This window comes from Poecile atricapillus, chromosome Z, assembly GCF_030490865.1.
Source record: "Poecile atricapillus isolate bPoeAtr1 chromosome Z, bPoeAtr1.hap1, whole genome shotgun sequence".
NCBI lineage: Eukaryota > Metazoa > Chordata > Aves > Passeriformes > Paridae > Poecile > Poecile atricapillus.
In genome coordinates, this window is record NC_081289.1 from 133,525,274 (window position 1) to 133,537,844 (window position 12,571).

The 12,571-nt window shown below is 40.1% G+C and overlaps 1 protein-coding gene across 3 annotated transcripts in view; it reads left to right on the plus strand.

Annotated features, from left to right (window-relative positions):
* The window catches only part of LIFR (LIF receptor subunit alpha), a 53,665-nt gene that overhangs the window by 18,430 nt on the left and 22,664 nt on the right, over positions 1–12,571 (plus strand). For all 3 annotated transcript variants that reach the window (XM_058864986.1, XM_058864985.1, XM_058864987.1), the window contains 8 exons: positions 1,780–1,934; positions 2,621–2,741; positions 5,039–5,181; positions 6,602–6,765; positions 7,550–7,724; positions 7,974–8,240; positions 10,336–10,465; positions 12,247–12,410. In XM_058864986.1, coding sequence (XP_058720969.1) covers positions 1,853–1,934; positions 2,621–2,741; positions 5,039–5,181; positions 6,602–6,765; positions 7,550–7,724; positions 7,974–8,240; positions 10,336–10,465; positions 12,247–12,410 — 1,246 coding nt within the window. In that variant the 5' untranslated portion in view covers positions 1,780–1,852. The remainder of the gene's footprint in view (positions 1–1,779; positions 1,935–2,620; positions 2,742–5,038; positions 5,182–6,601; positions 6,766–7,549; positions 7,725–7,973; positions 8,241–10,335; positions 10,466–12,246; positions 12,411–12,571) is intronic.

The following is a 12,571-nucleotide window of genomic DNA, read 5'->3' on the forward strand; positions in this document are numbered from 1 at the left end:
GGTACACCAGAATGCAGAGGGCTATTTGTCACAGAGATTAATATATTTTATGTGCTGGTTGGTTGTTGATTCATCTTTACCTGGATTTGTCATCCTCTGCTCCTGATTTAGCTTTTAACATGTTGCACAGCATGGATATTACAATTTAGGAATAGATGAAAGATACTCTCTGGGGGCAGCATAGTTTAAATTAGTATGTGTTTCATGAGGTTTTCAAGTGATTTGAGAACACACTGAGATCAAGATAATTACTAAGCTTTATGGATACCCCTCCATATGCAACAGTGGTCTTGACCGTAGCATTTCTCTCATCTCTTGTGCTGCTTGTACCTTTCCTTCAAGCTGGTTATTGACCAGAGAAAGAATAGAAATTATGTCTTGTGAGCAGCTCTGGATTATTTGGCATAGTGCTGCTATGTTTCTCCTCTCACAGTGCAGATTGGTAACAGACAGAAGAGCATTTCACACATTTCCAGCTGTCCCCTAAGGGAAGATTGCTTAAAACAAATGAAAAACCAAACATAAAAATACATGGTTGTATTACATGGTAATACATGTAATTATCATTACATGCATTGGATGTATGGGATGAGGGAGCACAGTCATGGTGGCACAGGGAATTTAAGTGTAAAGGAGTTTCTTTTTAATTTACAGAGGGTTTTAGACAGAGTTTGTTGTTCTGACAATGTTCATCTGGCTTTAGAAGATATTTCTGAGTCAAGGTCAGGAGCCTTTCAAAATAGTAGTCTGGACAAAATGGTAACAAAGGTGCTCTGTAGGACAGGTAGGTTTGGTCATATTCTAACATGAAAATGACACAGCTCTTGCAGTTGGTTGCTGAGAGAAGACCTCTGGCTAAATGAGAGTTTTGGTCTCTGGAAGGGTGCATATGTCTTCACAGATTTCAGGTAGCAGGGAAACCATGCACCAGATAGGGACTGGGCTTTTAGAGAACTTTTCCTTCAGTTTTTCCCTTTTGAGAATAAAATCTGAAGGTGTTCAATGTGTGGGTGGAACTGAGTGTATTCCCAGGGTCCTGCTGAACAGCTGAGCTTCTCTTTTTAAAAGAGGAAACCTGTTAATCTTCAATGAACACACTCAACATAATGCTCCAGATAAGTTTTTACTCTAAGGTCAGTAATTGCAGCAACAAGTATTTTTTGATAAAGAAATGGCTCACTTTTTTCCCCCTTTATTTTTCTTCCAGGGGTTATTAGTTAACACTGGATTGAACCAGTGATCCTGGGTGACCAGGTCTGGTTCTGCAATGTCTCGAACATGCCAGAAGCTTTGAAAGCTCTGAATCACAGCTTTTTGAAAATTGAACAGAGAAAAGAAGAAAAAAGATGTTGTGTTTGGTCTTAAGTGCATAAATGAATCAGAGGGCATTTCCATTCACAATATACAATATCCTTTGTATATATGATATTTCATCTAAGATGAAGAGGCTAATCCTAGGGGAGTACTCTGCCACGTCTGTTCTGTTCTGATATTAAATAGTCCTATCTAAGATACTAGAAGAGTTCCTATGAACTGTAGAGTTTTGTATGTCTGTGATTCTTGAGGAAATGCCTTGCAGAAAATTAATGAATCAAGGAGTTGCTGCAACAGAGAATAGATTTGTTTGCTACATGAAGGGAAAGGAGTTGCCATGCCTGGGAACATTTCTGAAGAAGAAAAGTATATAGAACAAAAAAGCACCATTTGTGGCATACCAGGTCCAGAATTTAAAACTTTGGTCTTTTTTTTTTTTTTTTCTATTTCTGTATTTAATTTTAGAACTGACCAGCTTGTTGGAAGATGACGTTTACTCCTGCTTAAAGCTGCTATTCTTAAAACAAACAGTAGAAGAATGTGGAAGAACTCAAGCCTCCGCTGCCTTTTAGCACTAGCTGTTTTATGCTTAAGAAGCTTAATGTATAGCCAAGAGATAGGTAAGTTTATTGCAATGTGATTCACTAACTACTTTTTCTCTGTAGCTTCTGTACCTTGTAATTGCATTGGTTTCCTACTATACGTGTGTTCAAAAGCCATCATCTCTGTGGCCCCACACCATCCTAGGGTTGGAAGCAGTGCCAGGCCTGGTCTCTGCTTTCCAGCACCCAGCAGCATCTTGCAAACCTGGGTGTTAAATTCTCCATAGTGCCACTGATAGTGTGCATATGCATTGGTGTAAATGTCTGCATTGAAACCTTTCTGCTGTGTATGTTGGCTCTCTTCAGCCATTTCACACATTATCATTAACTGCTCTTCTGTCATTAATTGCCCTCCATGTATGACATGGATGAGTCCAAAAATCTCATTAGGTTAAAATCAAAGCTTGTGGTTTTGCCATTGGCCCAAAGCCTGCTTATTAGGCTAGGCAAGGAATGGGTATTGTGGAAAGAGGCAGTGCCGCTGTTACACATGAGTATAAATCCAGATCTCAGGTGCCTCTAGAAATCTGTCAGTCTGTGGCTGTCTAATCAGGCACACAAATCATTCAACAGTTTTAAAATACTGGCCAGACATACATGCAATAAAAATGTAAAAGGAATGGCTACAGACGTGAAAAATAGTTGTTTTACAGTTGCTCATTTTTGACCTGCCGTTTTTGACTGTACTTCTTACATGCTTTCAGGTTCTCTAGGGGACCCCCAGAATTTGAAATGTGTAACGCACAATTTACACAAAATGCTCTGTACTTGGGATGTCTCTTCTAGAGGAAGCCATGGACAAACTGACTTTTGCTACACTACCAAGTAAGTCCCCCCACATACCTGGTTAAAAAATACCAAATTGTGATGAAAGTACAATTTTTCCTCAGTCACTGCCCATGGAAATTGTGATGCTGTTGTTTCCCAGCATCTCCCCATCAGTTTTCTTTGGGTGGTGCTCCCGCTAGGCCCTGTTAACTCAGGCAATGGCAGGGATTCTGGTAAAGTTGTTCCATGCTAACAGCTTGCCTGCCAAAATCTGCTTGCTGTTTTCAAAGGACTGGAAGATCCTCTTATTTACTCAGACTTCTCTGTGTGTCTGCCTATCCCTTGCTCAGAGTTTTCATGAGGGATATCTTCAAAACAGGTTCAGTCCAAAAGGAAATGAGAGTTGGAAGCAGTGAATCCTGATGCTGTGGGCCAAAGCAGTAGAATATATGACACAAGTGTTGAGTTTCACGTGGATTTCGTGTGGAAAAGCGTGAACAATCTCTCAGTGACTGCCTTACAAGCTTTATAAAAATTTTAAGCTGTATTAGAAGAAACGTAAAAATTATTTCACGATTGAAATAGCTGTTCTGAAGTGAATGCAAGTTGAGAATTTTGAGAAAAGTTTAAAAAACAAACTTAAATCTTCTGTGTGTTTTTTTTACTAATGAGAACTACATGTTCAATTCCCCGTGCTATGGGTCTGCCAAATGCTTATCATGTGCTAGGGATGAGTTCAAATCCATTTTGCATCTTTATCCTGCCCCCAGTCCAGATATTTGTACTGTCTTTTTTTCCTGTAAGTTTTGCAGGCAGCCCAGACTTTTCCTTAGGGTCCCAGGGTTTGGCTGCACTTAGTACACCTACATGCTTGATTTTCTGTGTCTCATTATTCCTGCTGCATTGCTAGCTATCATTTCTATTTTAAAAACACCATGTATATAACTCTGTGGCCAGAGTTCAGAAGTGCAGAGTTCATGAGGTACTGTCCTCTGAACAAGAACAACCATGTAGCTGCTGCTGTTTCTCCTTAATAAAGCAGGACAGGCTGGGGTCCCTGAAGCAGAGTCTGAGATAAGCTTGGTGCACAAATCCCTGAGGGAAAGAAGTTTTGTTTTTCAGTTGCCCAAATATCATCTAATAATTTCTCAGTACCAAAGAGGAACAGCCTTTCTGAGCACTCAAGTCTCAGCTGGCCTTTGCTAGCCCAGAGTCTTGTGCAAATCTTAAGAGTTCAACCCAAGCTCTTGACTCCAGCTGATGGGAGCTCCAGGGTCCTGTTCCAGTTCGTAAGTGAGTAACTGTCCCTCAGCAGGAAGTCTGGCATTGTTCTCTCTGCTTTCCTTCCTTCCATCATTACCCCAAGAGGAAGGTCTGGCTTTTTCCAAACTTTCTGCCTTTCTAGTTGCATCTCAGTGATAATGAGCAAAGGGACTTCATCCATCCATTATTATTTCCTGTATATATCCACATCTTCAAGACAAAAGCCAGACTACATTGTACTGAGCACTGCACATACATTAAGCGCAGGCTACTTTTTCACCTGGGATCTTAATCCTCTCTGCTCTCTGCTCTTTCCCTGTGAGCTGAGCAGTAGAAGGAAGCTAAAATATTTGTTTTAAGATGTGGACACAAGTGGTATTCCTGCTCTTTCAACCCATATGCCCTCACTTTGAAAAGAAATGGAGGGAGAGTGAGTCAGAAAACACAAAGGGAGGGGCAGCACTATTAGGTTTGGTTTAGTGTTTTTTATTTTTCTTGTTTTGAAACATGGATTCATGGTGACTAGGTTTCAGAAATATGTCTTTTGTTGGCCTCAAGTTTAATTAGACATTAAGTAAAAAATTTTCACAAAATGTGTTGTAAAGCATTGGAACAGAGCGCCTAGGGAAGTGATGGAGTCACCATTCCTGGAAGTGTTCAGAAGACATGGATATGGCACGTAAGAACATGGTGAATGTTGGAGAATGGTGAACATGGTGTTTGTGCTAGGTCAGCAGTTGCATTTGATGATGTTAAAGGTTTTTTTGGACTTTATTGATTCTATGATTTTGTTTAAAAAGCAAGGTTTTCACTTTGAAGTGTTCTCTTAACAACTAGCTAGTTGCATTATGCACAGTACACAACCTACCACTGTGATAAAAGTGATTTGAAATATGAAGGAATGCCATTAATCTGAGATTAACCAAAGCCCAAGCAAGTCTCACTCCTTCACAAACTCGATATGGAGCTTTCTGTTTATTACAGAGAATTTGAGTTTTATTAGTGTGCAAGAGTATTGAGTTTTATTAGTGTGCCTTAGCTTCCTATCCAATTCCTATGAAATAACTGTTTAACCCTCTCTATCTTTTTAGTGAATTTACCCCTCAAGTGTGTTTTAAAACTGAGGAGAGAAGGGTTGAGATTCCAATCCCAGAGAACTCTATCACAGTAACAATCAAAAGCTCTGGAACTGCTTTTGCTACCAAAGAATTTGTAATTCATCAGAAAGACATCTGTAAGTATCAGGTCATATGTGTCTATCTAAGGCCTCTATACTTTGTTTAAGAACTCTTCAAATGTATACATGCTTGCAGGTTTCTTTGGCAGCATTCCTTTATGTAGAATGTTGATATGCTGGCTCCATGTGAAGCTCCCATATATCATAGGTTGTTTTCTTTAACCCTTCATGAGAAGGAATACACCTCTTATCCATAGTTCATAGCAGAAAAAATCAAGGGCAAAATGTGAGGACAAAAACAAAATACAACAATGTTACATCCCTCATTCTTTGTCCTTTTTTGTCCTAGTTGTAAATTAGAAAGCATTTGTAAACAAATTCCTAATCTACATACATAAGTAAATCAGACTTTCTCCCACTTCCTTCCAGGCAAAGAAGGAATTTGTAAACAGAAGATGGCAGTGACACAATCTGCCATGTTTTGTCTAGTTTTTGCCTTTGGTTTGCCTGCTTACTCCTTCAGTGTAGTCAAATTCTAATGTCAGTAACACTTCTTACCCATGGTTCTGTTTACAGCCAAGAGCAGCTCCAGAACTTAAAATGCAGCTCAAAAATATTTGGTCAATACTATGAGTCTCTCAGGTTCATCACAGGTTATCATGGGCAGTGTATTGATTGTGCTGAACACAATCAGATCCTTGGCCATGACTGAAGTTGGATATATCACACATATTTTAAAAATGTTTTAGATTGCACCAGGTCCAGTGGACTGCCATAACCCTTGTATTATCAAGATTATTCCCTGTTTTCAACCTCTTGCTTCACCACAATACGTTTGTAGAAGACATGCTTCTATTTAATCCCCCCTGTCCTTTCCCCCTTTCCATGATATCAGGATATCATGCCCTTCATACTTCCTGTAACTTAAAGTCATTTTCTCTGTGATCTTCAGAACCTCATGTGAGCTTCTTCCATTCTGTGCTTCTGCTCTCCTTCCTTGTCACTCTCCCTTTTGTTGCAAGTGCCCACTTCCCTACTTTTCTCTAAAACATACTTCTGGGGATCTTTTTCCAGCGTTCTGCCTAGAAGTGTTCTCATGCACACTTCAAAGACTGCCACCATATTTCCTTTATCACTGTGGTATTGAAGGAAGGTTGGGGAAGATGGGATATTTTCCCTGCTATGCATTATGAAAGTCATATTCACAATCAGTTACTCGCCCATCTGCGTGCTGAGGTATTAGAAGAAAGTGCTACCTGATGATTCATCAACACCTGTGCTTTCCTGAGAACTCTCATGCTCAAGTAGCCACAGAGCCTTGTTCTAATTACACAGGTTGAGTTACATGTTTGTATGGCTACTAGCCAGTTCAGAGTAGAGAGTTGTGGCTGTTAAACACCTGTAGGGCTGGTGCTGCTGAGTAATGACCTGAATATGGCTTTTTTTTTTCTCTCCCTCCCTTGGCATCTTTTTCAAGCCTTCGTTCCTGTCACTCCACACATTCTTAGTTTAATGCCTGACTTTCCAACTTCCACATTAAATCTGAAGTGGAGTGATAATGGATCGGTCTTCCCATATGGATTGGATGCCCTTTGGCAGATTCAGATACTCCGAAAAGAAGCAATGGAAATAGTCACACAAGTAGGTCCCTTTCTTTTTTTATGAAAAATATATGTACAGATTTTGCCCTTGGTAATATCCTGAGAAGTCACTTGAAAAAAACTGGGAATTATGAAGATAGTGGAGCTTTGCAGGACCTGAGTGCTTCTGGCAGGTAACTTCTTGTTAAGTTTCACAGTAACAGGAAAACTAGCTACTGTTCTGTTGGCACTTAGGCACAGCATATTTTTTTTTTTTTTTTTGGTACATGAACTTTGTAATTAGAACTTAATTACAATTTTGGCAGATAATTTACACCATTGTTTTTATATCTCCAACAGTGTCTACAGTCTTGGTCATCTCTGAATGCTCAGCTTGCTTTTTTCTTTTTTTTGTAACCAGAGTTCTTCCAGGCCAGTTTGTAGCTCTGTGCTATAAATTTTAATAATGGAAAAAAGATGGAACATGCAGCCTAGGGCTAATATTAGAAAAGTTTTATTTTGAAGAAGTTGGAACATTTTACTGCCTACGAGAAGCCCAGGGTGCAGTATACCTCTCTCTAAATTCCCTGCTCCCGCTCAAATGTCTGCCCTCTGGTATTTCTGGCTGACAGTACCTAGCTGGTGGGCTCTTTAGAAACTTGGGCTGTTGTCCCAGTAAATTTGCAGTGCTGCTAAAAGTTAGGTAGAACGCTCCAATAATCTATGAGGATTTTATGATTTACTTCACCTAATTTGCCATTCTGTTGATGCTTTGGAGATTATATGTCATTACTCACAGGTGTTCATAAGCTCTGTCTTGATTTCTTGGTGCAAAAACTTTCCAGGTTACTTACTACTCAAAGCTGACTCATGAAGACATCATTCTTTCTTGGAACTGGACATCAGACATGCCTTTGGAGTGCACATCACACTACGTGAAGATTCGCTGCTACATTAATGCAACACAGTTTGTTGGCCCCCAGGACTGGAGTGACTGGAGCCCAGCAGAAGTGATCCCTGGTATATTTGTTCCCTTGCAACCACATAGACTTTTATTTCTTTATAAGAATTACGCCAAGGTAGAAGAAGGGCATTAGGCAGTGATGGGCTGCCTTTGAGACCATTTTGATTAGAGAAATAATGCAATCACTAGTTAGTGAAACCTAGCAAACTTATATTTGTATGCATTGGAGTACTCCTCAGTCATATTTTATAAATTGTTCACGTGAGGTTTCTTGCTTTTTGTTTGTTTTCTTCTTTCTCTGCTAGGAAAAGATACCGAGCCTGGTGGGAGTGGAGTGTTTCCTCTGGACCCTGTGGTGGCAGTAGGTTCAGATTTGACGTTTTGTTGTGTCCATGAAGAAGATCAGCGCGTAACAAATATGACTTATGGATCAAAATCCTACACAATGATGCAACTGAGCAGTCGAAGCCATGCCATCAGAGTCCTCAATGCCAGTGTTTCAAATAGCAGCGGGACAAATGTAGTGTGCAGACTCGAAAATGGGTTGGAAGGAAGTGTCGTGTTTGTAGGATGTATGTATCATGTTTACTAACCTGAGGAAAAACAAAATTATTTTGAGACTCTTAGGGTTCTGCTAGGAAAAAAAATACTGTTGTGGTTTTTTCCCTGCTGGCCCTTGGTTTTGAAGTTGAACTGGGGATTGTACTTATTTGATTTCACTGTGAAAAGGCCAGCTCATGGAGGAGACACCAAGTCTGGAAGGCTAAGAAGGTACCCATGTAAGCCCTCTTTAGAATGTGGCCCAGTGCTTCTCTCATTGATTGGTACTTTTTCATGATCTGGAATGCCAATTAGATTATTTCCATATGAATATTCAACTCTCCACCAGTCTATCAGTTTAGGTTTACATCTGTTCTAGTGTAGTCTATGACTAGGTGAGAGAAAGAGCAAGAACTCTAAGTGCAAACATTCATTTACCGATCAGTCGAGCGAAGACAACAGTTAAACTTGCAGTAACAGATGCTCATCCATGTTAACTCCTTGGGAGCTAATTACAGCAAAGGAAACTAGGCAGTAATTTCTCTTTCCTGGGCATTCTTCTAAAACTTTCTTTCAGTATTTTCTTTAAAGGTACTGGCTGGCTGTGTATCTTCTCTGTGTAATCATACAAGGTTCAGATATGTGTTCCAGAAACAGATATCTATTAAATGACTTACTGTACCACTGTACCTAACTCGTCTTCCCCATAATTGGTCACTTTAAAGCTTAGTGTGCTTTTTCCTCACAGGGAATTTGAAAGTTATTATATTCCAATAGCTGCTCCATAGAATCCCATTCCTCATTACAAATGCCTGCCTTTGAATTTAAGGCCCTTGGGGTTGAGGAAAAGGACGGGAGAAACTGGAATAATTTTGAAAGTGTGTTCCACTCTCCAGACTGTGCATCCTGTCATTGACTTAGTCTGTTAAATGTGCACTAGGAAATGCCAAAAGAATTCAGCTTTTTATGATTTCTCAGTGATATCCCATTTTTACATTATTTGTGCAGAATTTGTTTTTGTGTGAAAATATCTGGTAAATAAGTTAGTGGTTCAAGAATGAAAGCTGTGACAATCCCATAGGTTTTTCCTTCATGTTTTTTTTTTTTTTAACAGATGGGATGTTTCTTGTCAGTGTTTCTTCTTGTAGTACCTCCTTTTTGAGGAGAGTTCTTACTATGGTCCTCTTGCTGGTGAGGGGAAGAAAAGGTGGAGGAAGTAAATATGTATACAAAACACTTCAGTTAAGCCTAGGCCTAGCAAAACAGATGTTCTTTTCTGGCTCACTGCTTGTAATCTGAACTAAACCTGCCATTGTTGCCTTGTGTGTTAGTTGCCCTTCTCTAGGGCAGAGAGAAGGGAATATATCTGGAACATATGGATATTGTTGCTCTACCTTTGGCATACACCTTTCCACTTTTATGTACCTCAAGTGTACCAGACCTGAAATAAGTGCACTGCCCAGTCTCAGATTGGCATGATTACCCTCTGTGTTGGGAGCACTGCCTGTCTTTTCCAGCAAGGCACTCAGCACTGCTCTAGTATGGGAACTAAGAACAAGACTTAAAAGGAAAAGATGGGCACTTCCAAAGTGATGGAAGAACCATGGTGAAGAGGATGAGCCATTCAGGGGTTGCTTTAATTTTCAAATTCAGTGTGGAATTCATGCTAAAGGGACCATTTCCTTGACATTTCCTTGACTTGTTTGGAGAATTCAAAGCAGTGGTGGGGCTGGCATGTTAGAAAATGTGACACACAGCCGACAACATTCCTGCATTGCTCAGTGGCTGAACTGATGCTCAGAATTTCAGAAAACTCTTGGCAGAGCTTCAGTGGAATACTTCCAGGTCAGAGACTGGAGCTTGTGAGCATGTGATTTGCCAGATTACCCACCTACTTAGACTTCTAGAGTCCAGTGTTAGTCAGATGGAGATGATAATTATCCATCTATTTTACTGTCTTTTATTAATGCATATTACTTCTGTGGTTGGGGTGTAGCTATTGCCATGTATTTTTGAAGCACTCAGTCTAGACCCAGTAAACAAAAGAGCAATGCTTTCAGTAAGCCAAATGTTGCACCAGGATGGGAAAACATCAGCTAACAGTTTTGGTTTTCTTTCATGCTACAGATGCTCCTGATATTCCCCAAAACCTCAGCTGTGAAACACCCAACTTTCTGATAATAAAATGCACCTGGAAACCAGGCAGGCCCAGTGGACTATATGGAGAACGAAGAACAAAGTACAGTTTATTTGAAAGGTAAAATTAGTCAGCACTACAAGGAGTAAAAGGATACAGCTGGAATACCTCCACTGCTGCCTGGGACTTACTGCACAATATCTATTTGAATGTGATTGCTTAGAGCCTAAAATACATTCCAAGAATTTCAGCAAGCTGGACTTAAACTAAGTTTGGAAAACCATTGTCTAGCCCTGCAAAATTCCAATGGGAATTAAAGATGGCTTTTCCCAAAGGTTTACACCATTATGAAGCCACAATTAGATAAAGGGCTTAGTGTATCAGGCTACTGCCAACATATATACAAGGCCAGCATGAAAATACAGAAAGATAGTAGGACTCTAGCACTAATTTTTGATTTTTTTTATATGAAACCTGGGTCAGATCATGTCAGACATTCACTGAGCTTCTGCTCAGCAGGATGACAGAAGTTTACTGAGTAGCAATTCTAAGACAGCTCGTGGGGCATATCCCAAGTGCCACTAGAGAAAACAGCAGTTAGCCTCCATCTGTTCTCCTGCCGTTAAGAATTACAGCAGGCAGAGGAAATGTTATCTGTAAAACACTGAAAAGACAAATAACACTGGTTTCCCAAGAAGCAGTCACCTAGTGTCCTACTACATTGTCTTTGAGGCCAGGACATGTAAAGCCTTAAAAAAGTGTTTCTGCACTGGAATAGCGCTTGCAAAATGCAACCAGTTCCTTGGGGGTTGTGATTAGAAGTCAGTGAGGAGTTAACAAAATTCCCATGGTGAGAGGAGGCCCTTGTGTCATTCCAAAGGAGCAGTCAGGGAAAGAAGCCAGGAGAGGCCTGAGTCACACAAAATGATGAGAAATGGAGTCTCATGGTGGCTTAGAAGCATGCTGGAGGCAATGAGGTTTGAGTAACAGTCACAGATGTCATCTAGAGTGCTGATGCTAAAAAAGCCACTGGGTAGGGTGCAAAGAGGTGGACAAAACAGGGCAGGTATTCAAAGGAAAGGAGCTTCAGTCACTGACTGCCTATATTCATCTTATAAGTAAGAACGTTGTCCAATCTTGTTTTGCTCAGCCCAGTGAGATTAATGTGATGCATTTTGGGATAAATACTCTCATCCTTATTGTCAGCCCACACTGAACTATTGAAGTAGTGTGGTGTGGAGGGAGCTCAGAGCTCAGCTAGAGCACAGTAAAAATACCTGAAAGAAGAAGTTAGTTAAACTTGCGCTATTGAATGAGAGGCTTAACACTGATTAAACAAATACATGTACATACGTACAGATACACAATTTAGATTTTATCCCTAAAGATCCACCACTGTTCTTGTCTGTTATCAGACTGCCTTTCCTGCTTTTGATTAAAAGACAACTGGGACTAGTGGATGTATTCCAGGGAACAAACCTTAGTTCATATTTGACAGGGATTGTAGAAAGACAATGTGTGTAGCATCTCACTAGCTCAGAAAGCAATTAAGAAAATTCTTTAAATGCAAATGTATGCTGATCTGAACAAAGATACTTTAAATCAGAATCTTAGCTGTGACTTGTGAGGTGGTTTTACAGGACCTACCTGTTTTCCAGGCTTTTGAGAAGTGAGAGAATGGAAATTTATGCTAGTGGAAGAGGAGAGTTTCACGTGAGAACAGGGCAAGTCATGACTGATGCCGCTTTAACCTGCATTGTGGTGTTTGCAATCAAATCATTCTGTAAGCCATGTGAACTGAACCCATCTTCTGTACCATGTTTTCAGTCTAGGCTTCTGACTGTTGCTAGGAATTAACTTATTCAAAAATTAAGCTTTTCCCTCCCCTCTTTACTTTGTAGAACATCTGGTAAAAATGTTTCATGTGAAGTGAATGAAGTGAACAGAGATCATGCCTGTGGCTTTCCAGTGCTGCCTGATAAAAAGACCTATGATTTCATATTAGGTGTCTCCAATCCTATTGGGCAAGCACAGTCATCTCTTTTGGTTGATATAACTCAAAGAGGTAAGACTTCTGACTTACAAAGGGAGAAAGATGCTTCCTACATGCTGTTTGTTTTGGGTTTGAAGAGGTCTGACATGGTATACTTTTCATTTTTTTCCTTAGTTGTCACCAGATTACTGCCATATTCAATAATTTGAACATGAAAATGACTCGGGGCATGT